Genomic DNA, 21,803 nt, shown 5'->3' with positions numbered 1-21,803 from the left:
GTTTGGAATTGTGTTTTTCTTTTAATTAAGGCTTTAAAAAGGATTTTTCCTAATTCCTCATCTAGTGATATTTACATAATAGGATGTGATTGGCCAGTTTCATCATGGAAAATACATTTTCTGATGTCATTTACCATTGATACCACTTACAAAATTGTAACCAAACAGCCTATATTTTTAAAGCTAAGAATGAAATGGTTCTTTACACATTTTCCTTAAATTTTTGATATTAAAGAGTCACCTGTCCGTCTCACTCAGAACAGCATGCAACTCTTGATCGGGGTTGTGAGTTTGAGTCCCACGTTGGGTGTACAGATTACTTAAAAACAACATTAAAAATATAATATTAAAAATGAAAAAAAAAACCCAGTCAAAGTAGAGTTTCCATTTAGTAACATGTAAATTACTATGCATGTATGTTTCAGGAAAGTAACTGTGGTGTTTACAAATACTATGTTAGATAACTTCCCCTTGCTGTTGTCTTTAAAATGAATGTGAACGTGTGTATCTTTTCTCTTTAGGACTTAAACACTGTGACAGCTAAATTTAACCCTAAGTTTGGAAATACATTGTTATTTTTCCTTCTTAGCTCTTTGGCATCTGTGAACCTCTTCTAAGAGGAGGCAGTCAAATTTTAGGGGTCTAAAGAAAAATGAAGAAATGTGTGTACAAATTAGGTTTTGCAGAAGTAAAATGAGCTATTATTATATACGCAAATCATAAGGAGAGAAATATTTTAAGGGAAAAAGAGAAAAGTTTTTGTGGTTTTTCTTTGAAATACACATCTCGGAATATGTAGTATCTAGAACCTGCTTATTGTTGTTTGCATGACCTGTAAACAGCTTATCACAGCCTCTTAATTTACAATCCACCTCACCTGTTTCTAATCCACTATTTTTACTAAACTTTGTTGGGTTGCTGTTTTATATCACTGCATTTTTATGCAAGAGATAAAAAAAAGTTATAAAGCATTTTTGAGTATCATTTTCAGAATATACCTTTGGTTCTTTTGGTGCTTAGTGGCTGTGTTATAAATCGAATCATGCATTAAAGTACAGCAGCATGTTTTCACAGAAGTAGGGAAAACTGATATAAAGACAATTTCAAGGAGAGTTTTGCCTGCTACAGCTTTCCTCTAGCATGTAGTTGATACTAAGTTTTCTTGTGATCTCACAGTGAGGGTGGTAGTTTTTTTATTGTTCACATTAACTCTATTTTGAACAGTGGAATCTTTATAAATAAGAGATATTTTTAAGAAGTCTTTGCAAAAATGTATAATATTTTCTCTCTTTTCCTTCTGCCCCTACAGAAATTCATGATGAAGGTAAGACATTGGATCATCTGGTCTATATGTAATACTTGGTGCGTTTTAAATCTGGTTACATGGATTTGTTTTTTAATTCGTGGCACTTTTCTTCACATTTTCAAGTTTTTAAAAATTAAATCAAACTTTGGAACTTGTAAATTTAAATAAATCACACATTTAAATTTGACATCTTAATGAACAATGTTTGACATTTTGGGTCATATTGTACGACATTAAGTTTCATTTAGCCGATGTTAGGAATTTCTCCTATCAAAACTTATTTTTTTCACAGCTTTCCATTTAGAATTTTCACTCTGGGGATCATATTGGCTGTTTTGCTTTTAAAGCTGTCTTGCATGAATACAATATGAAATTTATACTCTGGGAGATGGGAAGAGGCACCATGAAGCTGCTACAGGAGAAGTGAAAATAATTTAACCCCTTTTCATTTCTTAACCAAACTACAAAAGTGGAAAGATCTTAAAAGACAAGTTGAAAGGGGAGAGAAAAATACATGACATGTTATTGAAGGAAATATGAGGAGGAAGAGCAGAATGTCATTCTTTCAATATATAAACTAGAAGTTTTTTGTTTTCTTTTTATGTACCTACCATTTGTTCTCATATAACATTCATGAAATTTAATTTTTATTTGAAAAGCCAAGAAACAATGTGTAGAGAAATTTATTGTATTCACTCAGTGAAGGCTTAATATAATTTAAAAATCCAAAAGAATGTCATTTCTTTTTAAATTTCTTATTAATATTTACTTATTTTTGAGAGAGAGAGAGACAGGGTGTGAGTGGGTGAGGGGCAGAGAGAGAGGGAGACACAGAGTCCCAAGCAGGCTCCAGGCTCCGAGCTGTCAGCACAGAGCCCGACGTGGGGCTCAAACCCACAAACTGTGAGATCACGACCTGACCTTGAGATCACTTAACCAACTGCGCCACTCAGGCACCCCAAAAGAATGTCATTTCAAAAGATATAAACTATGAAACCTATTAAGTCAAAATTCTGGATGTAGATTTAAAAGGTCGCATGGAAGAAAAGGAAGCAAAGTGTCCATGGTAGAGTGTCTCTTGAGTCTATGTCTGTCATTCATATTTTCCAAAATTCTGTACTATGAGTGTTGTGGGGTCCCCACAACTGGACCTATTCATTAATGTTAAGAATTTGAAAGTTGGGGTGTCAGAGCAGATGACTTCTTTGAAGCCATCTATCATCAAGGACACAAAACATTTTCCTAAATTTCAAACAATAGAAGATACTATTATAACCTTAACATTGGGAAGAGAGGACATTAACCACTTAATTAAACATCATGAAACAAGCATTGTAGTTGGGAAATGGTATAAATAGCAGCAAAACATGAGTATGTCCTCTCCTTGCAGATATGAATACGTACCTAATGAAATGGGGTTTGAAAAATTGTTTTTCTTGCCAAATCTGCATTTAGACTGCCCTTTTTTCCATCTTGCCGTTTTATCATACCAGTCTCTTATCCAATGTCATATCTACTTCCCCTTGGAAGAGGATGAATGGGATGGTTACCTTAAACTTCTCTTTCAAGCGTTTTCATGAGAGCAGGTTCATAGAAAACTCAGTGCAAACAGAAAGATGATGTAGAATGGAGGAGGGCACGTGTGGGGAGCACTGCGTGTAGGAGACGAGTAGTGACCAGACAAGTTCTACTTCTGAAACCAATATTGCACAGTACATTAACTACCTAAAATGTAAATTAAAAAAAATAAAGATGATGTAGAATCAATTCAAACCAGGTAGCATACCTGGAATAATTTAATTAGGGTCTAATTCCCTTTAACTGCAAAGCCAGAAGCCCGATGGCTTATTTTTGTAACTGCATTGGATGATCCAGAGAGGTTAGAAGCTAAGCCGAGGGTATATGTGTGAAGTTATAGCAATTTAAGCCACTTAAACGGGAAAAGATGCCGAATTTTCTTTAGCTTTCATCTTCCAATCGTGATTTGCTTTGGGTTTCATACCTGGACAGGCATTGTTTAACCTCCTAGAACCAGACAGATGTTTCCTTGTGGTGAGAGCCCATTTCTACTCTTGATGCAGCGGTTGGTTAATAGACCTTCGGTCTGCTTCCCCAGGAGACCTTTAGGTTAAGACACCTATCAGAGGTACACCATCCAATGCCAAATGGCCATCTTGACAGTGTTCAACTGGCTTCGTCAGACACATTTACTCTGCACCAAAGACAGATTTCTCATCAGTTATTATAATCATCTTGTGAATCTATTACGTGATTCCCTATTAAAGAAGGCAGGGCTGTGAGTGTCTGTGTCCTGCTGCTGGGGACCCGTAGGTTGACCGGAATACCATGCCCCCCAATTCTGTGTGATTCCACTTTGATCTTGTGCCGTTCACATTTGCATTTTTTAGGTCATTGTCAGATGATTTAAAAGTTTAAGCATGGAGGTATTTTTCCACTTTTCTCCCTGGAACAACTCATTTCCCAAATTTGACTATTAGGATTTGAAGGTAAACTTAAAAGCTTCTCTGCTTAAATATCTGAGCACAATGAAAGAAGTTCTCTAATACAAATTTCTTGTTCTTGTCTGTTGTTTCATATTTTGGCGTGTATTCAAGGATCACCTGCAGTAACAAATTCCTTTTAAGATTTCATTGTTTTACTTCTAAAATGGCATGTTATGTCATAGCAGTCAAGGAATACAGAAAAATGCTGTGGTCTGACTTATTACAAAAACAACCTTTTTGCCTAATAAGGGCCTGGAATGATGATGTCCTACATTTATTAACATAGCATTTTTATACAGAAAAAAATAGAAAAACAGAAAACTTAAAGTATTTAGATATTATACAGTTAGTAAATTAGATAGTGTTAAAGAGTAATAATAGGGGAGACATGCTAATAAGCCAATATATAATACAAACACATATTTAAAGAACACAGAGCCAAAACAACAACAACAACAACACCAAAACAACAGAAACACAGTGCCAGTAGTTTTTTGTGTGTATAAACCTCTTCAGTATCTTAGTCATTGCTATTATGATTTTATGTTTCATGCTTTTCTGCTCATACGTCAAATGTAGTTACAATGATCCAATTTGTCCCTCTTCCCACAGAGGGTAGCATGAATAAATTATATCCCGTGATGGCATATTGTTCTAAATAAATGTAAACATAGAAGCATGTACATCAAAGCTTTTACTTACAATATGGGTCCCCTAATTGGACATCTTTAGTAAGATCCTGGCAAGCCAGAAGCATAGGAATGCCTAATAATACTAAATTGATATTAAGATAATTTGTATAAAACTTGAAGTGAGGCTGGTTTAGAACACATACAACAGTGTTGATTAGATTTTGTTTGAATGTACTCTGGACTCTTTTATCCACTTATAGCTCATGAGGTCATGTTTTTTACACTGTTGTGGAACATTAACCGTGTCAGTCATTTCAGGGATAATGGGTCCAAACCCACACACAGAACTGAAAACATGCTTTCTTTGTTTTTGTTTTTGTTTAATTTTAGAGAGAGAGAGAGAGAGCACGAATAGGGGGAGAGAAGTAGAGAGAGAGAGAGAGAGAGAGAGCACGAATAGGGGAAGAGAAATAAAGGGAGAGAGAGAGAGAGAATCTCCATGCTGAGTGTGGAGTCAGACATGGGGCTCGATCCCGTGACCCTGGGATTATGACCAGAGCCAAAGTCAAGAGTCAGGTACCCAACTGACTGAGCCACACAGGCGCCCCTGAAAACATGTTTTTAGCTGATATTTTCAGAAAGTCACATTTCACCTTTTAATAACTGATGGTTAGCTCTCCAACATCAGAAGTACTGAGAGAGTTTGGAAATGATAGTTGTTGATGTTTTTGTTATTTTTTCCACCTAAAATGGCAGTAGCACCTTAACATAGACCCTCATCATCTACAGGAGACCGCAGTAGTCTAGCGGGAGCTGATTTCCAGATCCTGGTTCTGCTGGGGGCGGGGGGCATGAAGGGCTGATGACCAGCAGCTCACTAAATACATCACAGACTCAACCAACCTTAGAGGCAGGGCTAGGGTACCAGCAGCTGCATTTTCAGGGACAGGTAGAACCTAAGTCATGCTTGGAAATGTATTCAAGGACTTGTAAATTCCAGGTAATATTTTTACAAAAAGGATCTGATGATAATGCATCCCATAGTTGGAGGCATTAAGAATCATACAAATAATTAGCTCCTTAAAACAAATGTTTTAAGGTTTATTTATTTTTGAGAGCACAAGAGAGAGACAGAGCTCAAGCAGGGGAGGGGCAGGGAGTGAGGGAGACACAGAATCCGAAGCAGGTTCCAGGCTGTCTCTGAGCTGTCAGCACAGAGCCGGACGCAGGACCCAAACTCACTGACTGCGAGATCATGACCTGAGCCGAAGTTGGATGCTTAACGGGCTAAGCCACCTAGGCACCCCACAAAGAAGTAACTCTTAAACATGTTTTCTTTGTTGTTAGTGTGCAAATATTTGAAGGAAACTACGTGGGATCCAGTATATAATTGTTGAGTAAATGAATAATTAGAGCTTTCAGTTCTTATTGAAAATAAGAAAATATTATGCGTGATACCCTTGGCATTAAGTGCACTGTGCCTCTCAGACAGTAGTCTTCCAACACATAGGACAGAGTGTTTCTTTCATGTGATACTTACTGGAGAATTAGCAGGACTAGTTAGAGTATAGATGGCTTTCGCGGGAACTAAAAGTCTATTTGTCTCACATAAAATGTCATTTTTCTACTTCTTTTCTAAATTGGTACAATTGAAAGCAATGCTTACTTTGCCCATATGTCAGAGTCCAAAAAACAGTTAATAGGTTAACTTCAAAAACCACTAAGATTATTTTTTTCCTGTGTATGTTCTTGAAAGGGGGCCAGCCTTGAACTACATTAGCTTGATTGACTCTTAACCTAGTTGGTCCTGGCGGGATTCCCAAAGCATAATATGGTTATACAGCTGAGTCCTTATAGATTTAGGTTTGGGAGGCTAAAGGGAAAATGGACCTTTGTTCTGGGGTCCTGATACATCACCCAGCAGTGATGATCTTTTTCTCATTGAAATTCTCAAGGAAAGTCAACAGTCTACCTGAAGCACAGTGTTGTAGAGTGTTGAAGGAAGAACTCTAGAACTGGCTAGTATTTGGTATAGCCACTTCATAAAGTACCAGAAGTTCCCAATATCAGAAGAAGTCCCTAAATATTTGTTCACTTAAATTAAAGCAAGGACCAGGCCAAATTTAACAAAAATATTGACACAACTAACCAAATCCAAAAACAAAATAAAAAAAACACAGAAAAGAACCAAGGTACCTCTTTGAATCAATCTCACATACATAATTGTTTTCATATATGTTTGTTGAATGAACAATTATCCAATATATGCTCAAGTGTGGAAATTGCACATTTTATTTTTTTCTGATTTAGAGACAATTGGAGTAGTACCATTTAAAATGACACATTAGAGGGGTGCCTAGCTGGCTCCTTCTGAAGAGAATGCCACTCTTGATCTCGGAGTCGTGAGTTCAAGCCCTATATTGGGGATAGAGATGACTTAAATAAATATAAAAAATAAAATGAGACATGAGAGAAAAAGTAGTGTGGACCATGTGACAGAAATTGCATTCACTTTGTGTTAATTGTGCTCTCTTAAGTAACAAAGTTAATTTAGTGTGGGTTATTTGCATACTTTTTCAGTTCTATTAAAACTAAATCTGCAGCATAAATTTGTATTTAAGTGGTGAGGAAATCTATAGTGTAAAATCTATAATTGCCTAGTTGTATAAAATCTGTAATTGGAATATCTCCCTTAACCAATTTGAACATTTACATGTGTGTGTGTGTGTGCGCGCGCGCGTGTGTGTATGTGTATATATTATATATAAGTGAACTAAAGCAAAGCGTTAGAGTAAAAGGATCATTTGCCACTTTTGGGTTAAATCTAAGGCCTTGTCCTTCATTTTTAAAAAATCTTATTTTGATTGGTGTGACTGTTACTCAAGGTCAGTTGTATTTTCTGGCTGTGGAACCTGTATGTGGTATGAAAAGGTAAGCTCCTATCAGAGTGATCCACATCAGGCAAGGTGAATAAAATTGTTCTTGGCGACACGAATCAAACATTATTTTAAAAGAAATGAATACTTTTCAAAGAGTGCCTAGTTCTGAGAAGGAATATGATTTTGCAAAGTAGATTTTTCCCTTTTGCTCTCAGTGTATGAAAAAACCGATTCTCCTTTTTTTAAAGCAGGTTTTCTTATTTGAATCCCTTTCAAGACCTGTTTTAAGAATGGTTCTGAGGTCTTTTGAGCATAACATGTAAAAAAAAAGTTATCCTAAGGAGTTGTACGGAACAGTAGGAAGCAGGTATCTTTTGAGTGAAAAGAGCTATAGTAGTATATTAACGTACTTTCTTGGGGCACCTGGGTGGCTCAGTTGGTTAAGCGTCCAACTCTTGATCTTGGCTGAGGCCATGATCTCATGGTTCATGAGATCGAGCCCCGCAATGGACTCTGCCTTGACAGCATGGAGCCTGCTTTGGATTCTCTCTCTCTCCCCCTCCCCTACTTGTGCACATTCTGTCTCTTTCTCTAAATAAATAAATAAACTTTAAAAAAGATACTAATATACTTTCTTCACTTCTTAAAGTATACATAAGTCAGTATCATCCCTCCTTATCCTAGTAAGCTTTCCCAGTGATTTGTAAGTATGCTAAAATTTGAGAAGCATTTCTCTATTTCATATTAAAAAATTTGGACTCTTAAAAAAAAACAGTTGGAAGGCATGAAACAATTTCAGACCTGTAGATGATTTGATCCATTCTGTGCTTTAGGAATTCTCTTTCTTTGAACAGATATTTATTTAGTCCTTATTGTGTGCCAGGCACTTTGCCAGCAACCTGGGGTACAGTGGGTGACCAAGGTACCGTAGTCCCTGCCCAGTGCAGCTCACAATGTAATGGGAAATAGAGACAATAAATAACTATAAATAAGTAATCACAAATTCTGGTAAGTACTTACAGTTACCAAAATCAAGTTCATTCTTCAAGAACTAGATCAACTGTCAGACTCTCAGTAGAGATTTTTCTTGGTAGCCTTATTCCAACTTAAACATTCTTATCACAGCACTTTGCTTACTTTTATTTTATTCCTTCCTATTAAATGTTTCCTTGATAGCAAGAGAGTATTTTATTGACGTAGTTAAGTTTACTCTTTTTTCTTTTTTTTTTTTCTTGTCGACCCTTTCTTCTTTCTATGTAGACTGCTCAAGGTGGTGGTCATCGAACACTCCTGTACGGACATGCCATATTGCTACGCCATTCCTATAGTGGCATGGTGAGTACGCACTTTGATTTCATCTCTTACAGGGCTCATTTAGATATACATCAGCAGGAAGTGTTGGTAATAGCATTTCATTGATGGTATTAATAAATTGGGATGGATGCATTCTTTAATACCTTTGTACCTTATTTTATCTCATTTAAAAAATAAGAGTTAGCTTAGATGATCTGTAAAGTCCTTCAATTCTATCATTTACGACTCCTATTTTTTATTATCTTAATTTTTGATAGACTGGTTTTAAGAAGACAGAGGTGTAAGAGTCAAATAAATATTTCTCATTTCTGTTTTTGTTTTAAACAGTTCATTTATTAGAAAATTAAATTTTATAATTAAAGAAATTAAACAGTTCATTTATTAGAAAATTACTGAAGGATAACATTGAAAAAGTCTATATCCACAGTGTTATCCATATAGGTGTAGATACTCATATACATATCTGTCTATCTAGATACATACTTGATATACTTCTATACATATCTATCTGTCTATCTAGATATATACTTGATATACTTCTATATACTTTTATGTTATATAATATGCATTATTACTTTATATATTTTGTAAAATGCATAAAAGTTTTATCCTACTCTTGTAAAAGCTTTATTAGGTTGTAAAAGCAATACATATTTATTTTATAAGATTTGGAAATTACAGATGACACAATTCTTCATGATCATGTTAATGGGAGAAGAATGTGTAGGGACTTTATTTAAATTCTTCATCAATATTTTCATGAATACATGATGGTCCAACATTTAGAAGTATAATATAATTGTTTCTTTCATGAAGAAAATCTGTTTTAGAGATTTACATAATTCTGATATTATGTAAATCACTTCAGAACAGGTGACCAAGCATAGCCTCAATATCAGTACCCAAAAACATATAAAAAATTGTCATTCAGGGCACGTGGGTGGCTCAGTTGGTTAAGCGTCAAATCATGATCTCACAGTTCATTGTGTTTGAGCCCTGCACTGACAGCGCAGAACCTTCTTAGGATTCTCTCGCTCTGCCTCTCTCTGCCCCTCCCTGCTCATGCTCTTTTTCTCTCTCTCTCAAAATAAACTTAAAATTTTGAGTCTTATTCATGATTACCAGTGTGAAAATCTGACCTAAAGTTCTGGTGAATGGAATTCAAAAGTATAGGAAGAGAAGTATAGGAAAACTGTAGATACCATTTTAATGATGACTTAATAATATCATTTCTATTAATGTGCTACATCATATAAATAGGCCAGATAAGAAAAATTGTGATCATCTTAACAGGTATTGAAAAAGGTTTTAATAAAACTCGACACCCATTTCTAATAAAAACTAAGCATTGATGATTAATTTCTCAGTGATAAAATATAAACATCAATTCAATAACCAACATCAATCTTAACTGTCAAACACTAAGGTGGTTCTTGACAAAACCAAGTCAAACAAATAAACAAAACCAAAAGTACATTAACATGGTTCTGGATCTCTTGGCTGACACAGCAATATAAGGAATAAAATTTAGGAAAATACTCGAGTAAAGTGGCTGGATACTAGATAAATACATAAATACAACCTATTTGCATACAGCCATCATGCATTAAAACTTCATGGAAAGAATTCTATTCCAGAACTTGGTCAGTCAGTCTGGGTTCAGACTCACTTTCTCAAGTGTGCTAGGTACTGTTTTAGGTGCTGGGTATAGTAGTGAATAAGATCATATCCTTGTTCTCTTGGAACTTAATGAAAATTCAGTGGAATAATTATATTACCTACCTCATAGTTGCTGTGAATATTATTGGAAGAGAGAATTTATGGTAATATTTATAGTACCCAGTACTGTAATTATTGCAGGATGTAACAGAAGACTTTAATAAGATAAAGGAAGACACTTAATATGTTTAGAGCTAAAGTCTATGAACCTCAGGTATCACCATGGGCAGCATTTCTCAAGGTGAGACTCACAGTCCTACACTGGCTCAGAACATTTTTGAGGACCCTCAAAGCAACTTTTCTATAATTTTGGGAGCCAGTGTTTTGTAGACAAAAGGCAGAATTGGAATCTCCATGTTAATTTCATTTTACATCCCCATGGCACTGACTTCCACTTAATGTGCCGGCACATCTGCCCCAATTGATTCACTCCTGCCTCTTCACAGTTACTGACTCCCACTGAGGTGGGTGGATCCTATTTCATAGAAGGAATTTTCTAGGCTTTGCCTTATTTGTTCAGTAACTCTGAGAGGTCTGGACTTGCTCCATCCCCAGAATTGTCTCTGAGTACTCTTTGCAGGGCTCCTGGTCTTGCTGGCAGTGCGCTTGTTAGGTAGATGATAGTGTATCTTGACCTTATACTACGTTCATCCTTGTGTCCTCATTCTTATACCAGTTTGCAAGATTTCTGAGGTTGGGGTACGGTTCAGGAAGGTGGACTGAAAAATTATGCTAGACTTTATGTTCAAGCATATACAGTTAGGGAAACTTAAGGAGGTGGGGGGAGAGGGAAGGAGATGATGGTGTTGCAAGAGTTCAGTTACTCATAGGGAATCACACACACGTATACATGTGATAGAACCTCACTTCAGGGAGGTGACATGCTGCACACCAAAATGAATTCAGATGAATTTCAGAGAGTGAAAATTTTATTTTATTAAAAAAATTTTTTTTAATGTTTGTTTGTTCATTCATTCATTCATTCTTTTGAGAGAGAGAAGTAGGGAGACAAGGGCAGGGAGAGAGGGAGACACAGAACCCGAAGCGGGCTCCAGGCTCTGAGCTGTCAGCACAGAGCCCGACGCGGGGCTCAAACCCACGAACCTTGAGATCATGAGCTGAGCCAAAGTCGGACGCTCAACCGACTGAGCCACCTAGGTTCCCCGAGAGTTAAAATTTCAAAAATGAAACCAGAACTAGAAGATGAGAGTGAATAGTTTTCAAATTTCTGTTTGGGAGAAAGATTTCTGTCAGATCAGGTTGTACTTTTGCTTACGATCATGAATATCACATGAAGGGAGATGTACAAACATATCCCCAGTTATGTGTTTTCTTTTACTGACAGAACACATTTCCTAAGTCTTTTCGTGAGGAGAAAAAGGACTGCATCTCCCTTAGAGCATTGCTCCTAATGAATGCCATATGAGTGTTGTTTTCCCTCACAATGAAAAATCGGGGCTGTGCACAGAAGCATCCAGATGTGAAGGAGAAGACTGATAGAGCAGAGATAGACTGATGATAGCAAATGACGCATCAGAATTAAACTCCCACAGGACCATAAATGTTTAGCAACAACTACTGACTCTGTGTCTTGCAGTACCTGTGCTGTCTGTCCACCTCCCGGTCTTCAACTGATAAACTGGCCTTTGATGTTGGCTTGCAAGAGGACACAACAGGTGAGCGCCTTGGGCCCCAGTGAGGCTGTGCTCAGAGAGAGCATGGCAGGGATTGGACTGGGAGAAGTTGTAAGCCGTGGAGATCCATTAGATAAATGTTCTTATGGATGGAGTCAAGAAAAAAGCGAATGACTTTCTAAGGAAGATTTTTAGTAGAAGGAGGAAGTGTATATTGTTTCTATTGGTTGGTCGTTCCCACATAATTAACTGGTTACTCAAACTGTACCTCAAACATTCTTCTTAGGGATTTGGATACAAATACAATATTTACTACGTTTTAAGTCTAAAAAATGTAGCATGCTTCATGTCAGGATTCCAACAAAAAGGTCAAAAATGAAAGTCTGCCTCATTTCTCCGTCTATAGGGCTACATATCTGTCCAAATACACATATATTTTTATATTTTGAAACAGAAAATGCATACATTAACACAATTTACCCTTGGAGAGAATCAAAGTAGGAGAACATAGACTCTGTTGGTGTTTCTGTTCTCAGTGCTGTGAGGACTTTACGCTTTATATGCCTCTGTACAATTTGATTATCTTATCTTTTACAATGAGCATGCGTTGAAAATTAAAAAAAATTAAAATTAAATTAAAAATAAACCAATTAAAACTTTATGGAATTAAATGAAAAATTGGAATTAAAAATAAAAATAAAGACCAAGTAGAAAACAAAGGAAGGAAACAGACCAAGTCTTATTGAGTACTTTCTTTCAGGGGAGGGATCAAGCTATCCCCTCACACCTCTCCCCTTTCCTCCTTTTTAAATAATTCCCCAGGGGCACCTGCATGGCTCAGTCAGTTAAACCACTGACTCTTGATTTCAGCTCAGGTCATGATCTCACAGTTTGTGGGTTTGAGCCCCACATTGGGCTCTGCGTGGACAGTGTGGAGCCTGCTTAGGATTCTCTTGCTCACTCTCTCTCTCCCCTCTCCCCCTCAAAATAAATAAATAAAATAAATTTTTCAAAATAAAATAAAATACCACCTTCTAAAATTTTCACAGACAACCAGTGGATAAAGATAAATATTCACCAACCTAATTAACTTTTCATAGACCAACACATCACCATGCATGACAGATTCCAGAACCCCAGGCACCAAAACGAGGAATATTATTTTTATTTTTAGAAGCTTGATCATTTCTCTGCATTTTTGCTAGTTTTGAAATGTTTCCTCATTTTAATTTACTTCAGCAACATCGACATGAAAAAGTCTTTAGTTATGTCTCTCTCAAAAAGAGTCAAAGACATGTACGATCTAGAGTTTGTTTTCATACACTGAGATGATTATATAATCGTCAAAACAACAAAATAAGGCAGTCCCTTTGCCAGTGTGTGATCCCTTTATGGTGTACTGTGTTCCCGTAGCTTTTTACATCATCTGAATTGCTGAATTATTATATTTATTGCTTGATGTCTGCCTGCCTTGTGAGAATTAAACTCACAAGGCAGATAACTTTTCATTCCTTGTTTACTGTGTATCCCCAACTTCTAAAGCAGTGATTGACAGAGTGTGGTTGCTTTATAAACATTTGAGTGAATGAATGAAAAACTCCCTGCAACCCTAAAAATGTGAATTGAGTGAATAAAGATAAAAAACCCTGCAAGGTGACATTCAAGTAAGACTATGGTCCATATAAGGAAAGCATCTCAGGGCACATGACATGTTGGCTGTAAGAATGCTTAAGAAGTGGTATTTGATGATTAATTTACACATTTTTGCAAAGTGAATTTTTATTTAGTGCCTACAATATGCTAGTAGCAGCTGGGGAAACCCCGGTGAACAAAAACACAAAGCCCCTGCTGTTATGGAACTTATTCTGGCTTTGGGGAATTGGTGAAGAAGAAAAAAAATACGTGTCCTGAAAAATAATAAAGCTGGTCAAAGGGGCAGAATGAGTATTAGATAACAGAGATCACTAAAACCCTACTTCAATTTTAGATAGAACTTAGATTTAGATTTTAAAAGGAACTTTAAACACATTGAAGAATTGTTTGCTTAAGTTTATATTTTAGCTAATGGGACTGAAGAATGGATTGATGTGTGGCTCAGGAGGCTTATGCTTGACTTGTTCTGGAAGAAATTATTTGAGTTAATGTGTACCCAGATATTTTTAAGATGTATCCTTCTATAGTAGGATTCTCTTATATTTTATCCTTAGATAAGTAGAAACTACCACATTTGAAAATAAAAAATAAGGGGCTCCTGGGTGGCTCAGTTGGTTAAGCATCCAACTTCAGCTTAAGTCCTGATCTCATGATTCGTGAGTTCAAGCCCCGCATCGGGCTCTGCGCTGACAGCTCAGAGCCTGGAGCCTGCTTTGGATTCTGTGTCTCCCTCTCTTTCTGTTCCTCCTGTGCTCACTCTGTCTCAACCTCTCTCTCATAAATAAATATTAAGAATTTTTTTAAAAAGTAAAATAAAAAAGAAAACAAGGCACAGGATAGTAACATTTCAGTGACAACACTTTGCATCTACTTTTAATTAGCATCCCCCCAAAGTACAGAGTTTTTAAAATGCTGTAATGCAACTGTCACATTACAAACGCCAAGTCCTTTTGAAAATCATGTGCCAGAAAACTAGAGGTTATTACAGAGAGCAAGGAACATGTGATTATAGAAGGAATGCAGTAAGACCAGCATGATTGGTAGATTTGACCATATGGTACCGTAAATAAATACCTTGTAAGCAATTCTCAGTGTGGGGGGCGGTGGGGTGGGGAGGGAGACACCAAACTTCCCAAAATGTCACAACCGGGTTCCATTGCATTTGACCCTGTCTTTACCCTAAGCTAATTTGGCCTCGGTCTTTGGAGTTCCGTGGTCTACCAGATGAACTTGCAGTAAACTGCAAGTGAACTTTCAAACTTCTGAAAGCTGGGTGAGAAGAACCATTTTCAACGTTTATTTATTTTTGGGACAGAGACAGAGCATGAACGGGGGAGGGGCAGAGAGAGAGGGAGACACAGAATCGGAAACAGGCTCCAGGCTCTGAGCCATCAGCCCAGAGCCTGACGCGGGGCTCAAACTCCCGGACCGCGAGATCGTGACCTGGCTGAAGTCGGACGCTTAACCGACTGCGCCACCCAGGCGCCCCAAGAACCATTTTATTTATTTATCGGGAGACCGACTTGAAGACTTATTTTATGAAAGACTCTTTCATTTTGGAGGCGCTGGCAGACAAAATCGATTTTAAAGTAAGAGGCATCTCTTCGTGTTTCCCCTTTCCAATCGTCCTGCAGGTGAGGCTTGTTGGTGGACTATTCATCCTGCCTCCAAGCAGAGGTCGGAAGGAGAAAAGGTGCGCGTTGGAGATGACCTCATCTTAGTCAGTGTGTCCTCTGAGAGGTACCTGGTAAGTGTGGCAGGAGGGGTCGGGTGTTGGGTGTTGGGTCCATGAAGTTTTCACCGTAAACCCAAGACTGCAAATTCCCTAACGAAATTGCTTAGAGACAAGGCTGTACCTCTCTTTGATGAGTTATAAATAACTTTAAGGGGATAATGTGACCTGTGTGCAAGTGTGGCTTCCCGGGTTTATTTAGACAGGCTTCCCTTGTGCCCTTAGTTTGTGTGTTCATGATACTGACAGCATCTGTTCTCAGGTTATTTTATTAATGACATGCAAATGCAGTCTAATCAGGAATTCAAAATTCCACGGACTTTATTTTGTGCCCACCGAAGGCTGTGTTAAGGGGATTGTGATTACCTGTTTTGACATGTACGAAAGCAAATTAGTACATGAGGAACTTGTGCCATGTTGACAAAGGAGAAATAGATGAAATAAAAACCAGTTCCGGTCTCTCATTGACACGGCATGGTTTCAGAGGGTGGGGGTTAAAAATGGGAGTGTGAAAAAAGAAGTTTGTATTGTATCATTGAAGGTGTATTTTATTTTTGTGGCGAGGCCGTTATATATTTAACTTACTTAGTAAATTGTATTTTTGCTGCACCCAAGTTTTCAGAAGAGTGAAATCAATGGAAGTGTGAAGGATGCCAGTGCAAAGTATTCTTTTTATTTTGAGGTTGAAAAAGGAACTCAACAGAGGCACCTGGCTGGCTTGGTCGGTGCGCCATGTGTCTCTTGATCTTAGGGTTTGTGAGTTCGAGCCCCGCGCTAGCTGTAGGGATTACTTAAATAAATAAATAAATATTAAAGAAAAAAAAAGTATAAATTATAAACTTTCCAAGAATATTTATATAAAAAACTTCCAAACATCACAGTGGATGATGATAGAAATAAAAATCAGAAATGGAACATTGTAGCAGTTAAGCAGACACTGATTTACAGAAAGTGTATTCCCACTGCCATAAATGAAAAGAAACCCTTTTTGCGCAGTCGATTTAAGATCAAGAAGGTAGCTGGTGCCCCTTGCTCTGGGAACATGGAAATAGGGTGGGTTTGGGCTGTTGGGAGTCAGATTGTGCTTATCAACACATTTCGTTCCAATTTTGAGACGTATCTCGGAAGAACGGTTTTGTTTCACTTGCTCTGTGGAAAGAGGTAATGGTAAAGACCAGGAAATGATGGAACAGTGATGGTCTAACTCACAGGACTGTTACATTAAGTGGAACATCTAATGTTGGACAGCCAAAGGGAGGCCTGGAGTGTTTCTCTCCTTTTGTCTCTTGACCAGTGTGGGTGGAAGTGGGCACCACCCATGCTTCTGGGATAATACAGACATGTCAGCTTGTCAAAGAAGCATTTATTAAGCCCTTGCTGTATGCACATGCTGTGTCTGTGAAGGTGCTGTACATCTTGATCAGGAGATAGATCTTTGGAGTTGTAATTTTACTTGGAAACCAGTAGCAGCTAAAAATAATCATTGCATGCTTTTAAATGTATACATATCTTATTTTGATTTGGACATGACTGTGCATGTTTTTGCTGTACAATTTGTACTTCCCACGACATAGCAGAGTTTACCTGGCGGGATGCCATTGTTAGGTACTGAAGGAGTAGAAAACTCGGAATCTCACTGGGGACAATGCTTCTAGCATCCCTTCTGCCACTAATTCCCTGAACTCCCTGAATTCTGGCTTTCCCACTTGCAAAATGCTGGTGCTTATATTTAACACAAGTTTACTAGGATGAACCAATCAGATAATGAATGTGAATAAGGTATGATTTCAAAAGCACTAAGGGGCGCCTGGGTGGCGCAGTTGGTTAAGCGTCTGACTTCAGCCAGGTCACGATCTCGCGGTCCGTGAGTTCGAGCCCCGCGTCAGGCTCTGGGCTGATGGCTCGGAGCCTGGAGCCTGTTTCCGATTCTGTGTCTCCCTCTCTCTCTCTGCCCCTCCCCCGTTCATGCTCTGTCTCTCTCTGTCCCAAAAATAAATAAAAAACGTTGAAAAAAAAATTAAAAAAAAAAGCACTTAGACGAATAGTATCAATAATCATAATGCATGAGGTTCACCTTCTCTTGCCTTTAGAAATAAATCTCATGATCAATGAAATTCACGAATTATTTTCCAGCTCCAGTTTAGCCAGTTCACCCAGGTTCCTTTTCTGGTATGCTTTTAGCGAGCTACAAACAGTGGTCACCCGGGCTGTTCAGATTTCGCTTTTGTTTGGGCACGAAGTCAGTGCTTTCAGTGTTCATCTCTGTGTACCTAGCGTGTCGTAAAAACTGCAGGAAAGACCAAGGGCACATTGCACCTGCTTTCTGCCCTCAAAGAATTAGTGGAAGAAGCGAACCAAATACATAGGGAACTGTGGAAGAATATTGTAAGGCAGTAAGTATGTGTTACAGTTTGGGTTTTGGGTATAGGGCATAGGGATGGTTAATTATTTCACACTCTTGCTGTCGTTGATGACAAGAATCTGGAGAAAGTGTGATAAGGGTAAATAGTGAGGGAGCAAAAGGATTTTGGAATAGCAGCAGCTGGAATAACCCATATACTGCGCCTAAATAACTAAAAATGGGCTCTGTGTATAAATATCTGTTTATTAGTGTAGGGCCTGCTAAGTATGAGCCTGGGCCAATCATGGAACTTCTTAAAACCCTCACTTTCCTCACCTGCAATATGGTGATAATAAAGAACGTAATTCACAGGGGTGTTAAAAAGATGAAATTCTTTGATCCAAACCAGAGAGTTGCTTAGTGAGTTACTATCACTGTTTACTTGGGAGATTTGTCCTTGTGGAGAATGGCTAACGACGCTGCAGATACTTAACCAGAAGAAGTCGGGAAGGCAGGAGTAAAGGGAGTAATAGAGCTGATTTGAAATAGAGGTCTACCGTGGAAAGCCAGGTGCACATTCTGAGAAGTTGCTGATGTGTTTAAAAGTAAATAATAACTTTGGCTGAAAACACATTCGTTAAAAATAACTACTTAAAATAAACTTTTCCAGCCATTGATTTTATAACTTTCTAGTCATTAGTGCCTGTGGACCTTTGATCTAATTTTCCTCCACTAACAGAGATGGTTAAGCTGAATTGGGCTTTGGGTACTCTAATAAAGCTTACAACTGCTGGGGTGCTAATGGGTAAAATTGACTTTACACGATTGATTTTCACCCTGTCCTCTGCAGCCGTGCCCCGTGGACAGAAGAGGGCGCTGTGTTGGACACCAAGCAGCCCAGGCTGTGCCCTCTACTTCGTATGTTGCTTCTCTGCACGTGATTTCCAAGGAATAAGGGGTCTTATTTCTAGAAATAAGTTGTTGCAAACCGCTCATCCAAATATGGTCTTTTCTCACCTTGCTGTTTCATATTCTCATATGGAATGATACCTTCATCCTCTTTTCAGGATATCCAAGGAGAAAAACAAAATCCCTGTGTCCCTATTGGAACTGTTTACTTTTTTTCTTTTAAGAAGAATTGACAAAGCAGCTTAAATATAAGACAGATACACAACTTAAAATAGAGAAAACATGGCCGTGTAGGTAGTGCTGACTGTGAATCTATTTCAAACTGAACAAAGTAAAGCATACACAACAACTTTTATTGGTTTAGAAAGACATCAGATCACCCTGGTACACATAGAAGTCTTCAATCCATGGATTGGATTACTTGCATTGGAAACATTGATTTTTTGACTAATTTTTTCTTAATTAGGTCACCTATAGAAACATACAGATTTTTTAAAGATCCATGAAAACATTGCCATTGTCTGAAAGTAATTAGGCAAAGCTGAACCCCACAATCTAAAGAGTGGTCGGCAGATGCTTAAATAAGGCATTCTCGGGTTCATAAGAATTTCCCCACCATTCCCCTACCCATCTCTGAATTTCTCAGAAGTACAAGGTGTTTTGACTACATAAGAAGTTGCTGAATTTCCTCAAGGTGCATAAAATACTGATAACTAAAAAGGACAGCGATCATAAATCTTTTCAAGCTAATTATTTTGCAGCAACCATTTTTATTTACTTTGAGCCTTTTTTTTTTTCTCTCTCTCTCGGTGGCTCCAATGATGGAATCATAGAATATTCCTTTCGGAAAGAGTGTCTATTCTGTGCCCCTTATTTTTTCTCAGAAGGAGAAAATGAAGCCCGAGGGGTGATATGTCTTATGTACTTGTGTTTCCTGTCACTGGATGCTAATGTATCCAGAATGTTGCTCACCAGGACCCAGGTGCCTGACACTTAAGAGAGAAATATTTGTGTTGAATGAATGCATCCCATAAGGGTTGAATTCAGATATTCCTAAAAATTTAGGGGCCATAGACCCCTTTGGTAATCTGATGAAGCTTATTGACCGCTTGTCATCAATATTTTAAAATACATGAAACATATACATAGGATTACAAGGAAAACTAGACGTTCTCTAAGTGGAGTTTTGGTTAAGAACTCCCATAGGGGAGTGTGGGTGGCTCAGTCGGTTAAATGTCCAACTTCAGCTCAGGTCATGATCTCATGGTTTATAGGTTTGAGCCCCATGTTGGACTCTGTACTGACAGCTCAAAACCTGGAGCCTGCTTCAGATTCTGTGTCTCCCTTGCTCTCTGCCCCTCCCCTACTCAGGCTCTGTCTGTGTCTCTCTCTCTCAAAAATAAGTAAATATTAAAAAAAAAAAAAAGAACTCCCATAAGATGATTTATAATATCCTCTCTTACTTCTGAGATTTTGTGATTCTATCATACAATGTCCTGTTACTCAAAACACCGTTTTGGGGCCAGCAGCCTTGGTTGGCCCCTCCACACTTCCTGGGTTCAAATATGCATGTTTGGACAAGATCCTCAGCTGACTCCTGTGTGTATTCGATCTGAAGAGTCACTAACACAAAGGTCACGGTGACATGAAGGAGTGGAGGAGGCCCCAGGCCCCTCCACTTTTGCTGGTGGGTTGATGCTACTGTAAGCATGTAAATTCTAGAATAGTTACATGTTTCAGCCTAAGGCCAACTTTGCTTTCAACCTCTGACAACATCTGTTTTGCTTTAAGGACAACTCGTCTTAGTTTCAGTAATTGCAACTGTTACTGCTTTCTGAATATTTCATCCGACAGGTCTGACGATGTTGTGTGTCTTTAGATTTCCCTTAGCTGTTTAAGCAGCAAAATTAATTAGAGACATCCAGAATAGTTATGCCCAGAGAATATTTTCTTGAGAAGAGTGGGCATTATTAAGGTAGTTTATGTGCTGCAATACGATCTTAAGGACATTTTTTGGACTTTATTCAGCAGACTGAAACTTTCATATTTTTATGGTCCTCTCGTATGTATTATTTATCCTTAGGTTTAGATAGGATTTGAAAATTGCGTCTTAACCCTCCTCCCCACCCCCATTGTTTTTCACTACAGCATCTCCTTACTATTATTTTTTTAATACTTATTTTATTTTTGAAAGAGAGAGAGAGAGACAGAGAGAGAGAGAGAGAGAGAGAGAGAGAGAGAGAGAGAGAGAGAGAGAATGAGTGCGGGGGATGGGCAGAGAGAGAGGGAGACACAGAATCTAAAGCAGGTTCCTGGCTCTGAACTGTCAGCACAGAGCCGGACGCGGGGCTCGAACCCACAGACCGTGAGATCATGACCTGAGCTGAAGTTGGACGCTTAACCGACCGAGCCACCCAGGTGCCCCCAGCAGTTCCTTATTGTCTGAAGCATAAGGTGCTCCCATGTTCTGGTACCTGTTTATCTGCTGATCCATATCTCACTGTATTACTAAGTATATGGTCTCAGCCCCCAACATGGAACTCTCTGCTGTATCCTTGTTCCCATATGTTTGTCCCTTTGGGTACCCCCTTCTCTGTGTCATAACATTCCCCTTATCAGAGCCTCTTAGAGGAACAAAGAGGTCCAGGCCACTTCCATTTAGGAGGTTTCTGGCATATTAAAAATGAAAACCTCCAAACTGGCTTACAAAATGTAAATTGTTTCATAAAAAATGTTGGCATGTTTTAAATATTTACTTTAACACATTAACCTTACTAATATACATACCCACATCCGATGTATGTACAAACTTACTCGGAGACAGCATCTCTAAACCCAGAAATGTGAGGCCCAGACCAAGCAGTCCTACTGGCCGCTCATGCTCTCATCCCATGTGGAATGCCTTCTCTCTTGTGCTAGTGCTGTCTGTCCTCAAGGCTCAGTGCAGCGAGCTCTATTCCGGTTACGTTGGCCAAGGTGCTGTCTCGTTTCAATTACAGTTGACCACTGGTCAACTCCTGGACCGCTTCAATTACAGTTCACCTAACATTGAAACGTATATTTATTTTACCTTAAAGTATTACCTCAAAATATGCACGTACTTTACCTTCCCTTCCATGTTACAAGTGTACTTAGGGTACAGCATGTGACCTACTGATATTTAACACAGTGCTTGATACG

At 38.3% G+C, this 21,803-nt stretch overlaps 1 protein-coding gene across 9 annotated transcripts in view; it reads left to right on the top strand.

The window, feature by feature from the left end:
- RYR2 (ryanodine receptor 2) overlaps nucleotides 1-21,803 on the top strand; it is a 757,942-nt gene that overhangs the window by 299,638 nt on the left and 436,501 nt on the right. For all 9 annotated transcript variants that reach the window (XM_023240368.2, XM_023240367.2, XM_023240360.2 and 6 more), the window contains 4 exons: nucleotides 1,310-1,324; nucleotides 8,582-8,656; nucleotides 11,952-12,030; nucleotides 15,276-15,388. In XM_023240368.2, coding sequence (XP_023096136.2) covers nucleotides 1,310-1,324; nucleotides 8,582-8,656; nucleotides 11,952-12,030; nucleotides 15,276-15,388 — 282 coding nt within the window. The remainder of the gene's footprint in view (nucleotides 1-1,309; nucleotides 1,325-8,581; nucleotides 8,657-11,951; nucleotides 12,031-15,275; nucleotides 15,389-21,803) is intronic.

This window comes from Felis catus, chromosome D2, assembly GCF_018350175.1.
Source record: "Felis catus isolate Fca126 chromosome D2, F.catus_Fca126_mat1.0, whole genome shotgun sequence".
Lineage (NCBI taxonomy): Eukaryota > Metazoa > Chordata > Mammalia > Carnivora > Felidae > Felis > Felis catus.
This window is presented reverse-complemented; position numbering and strand designations above follow the sequence as displayed.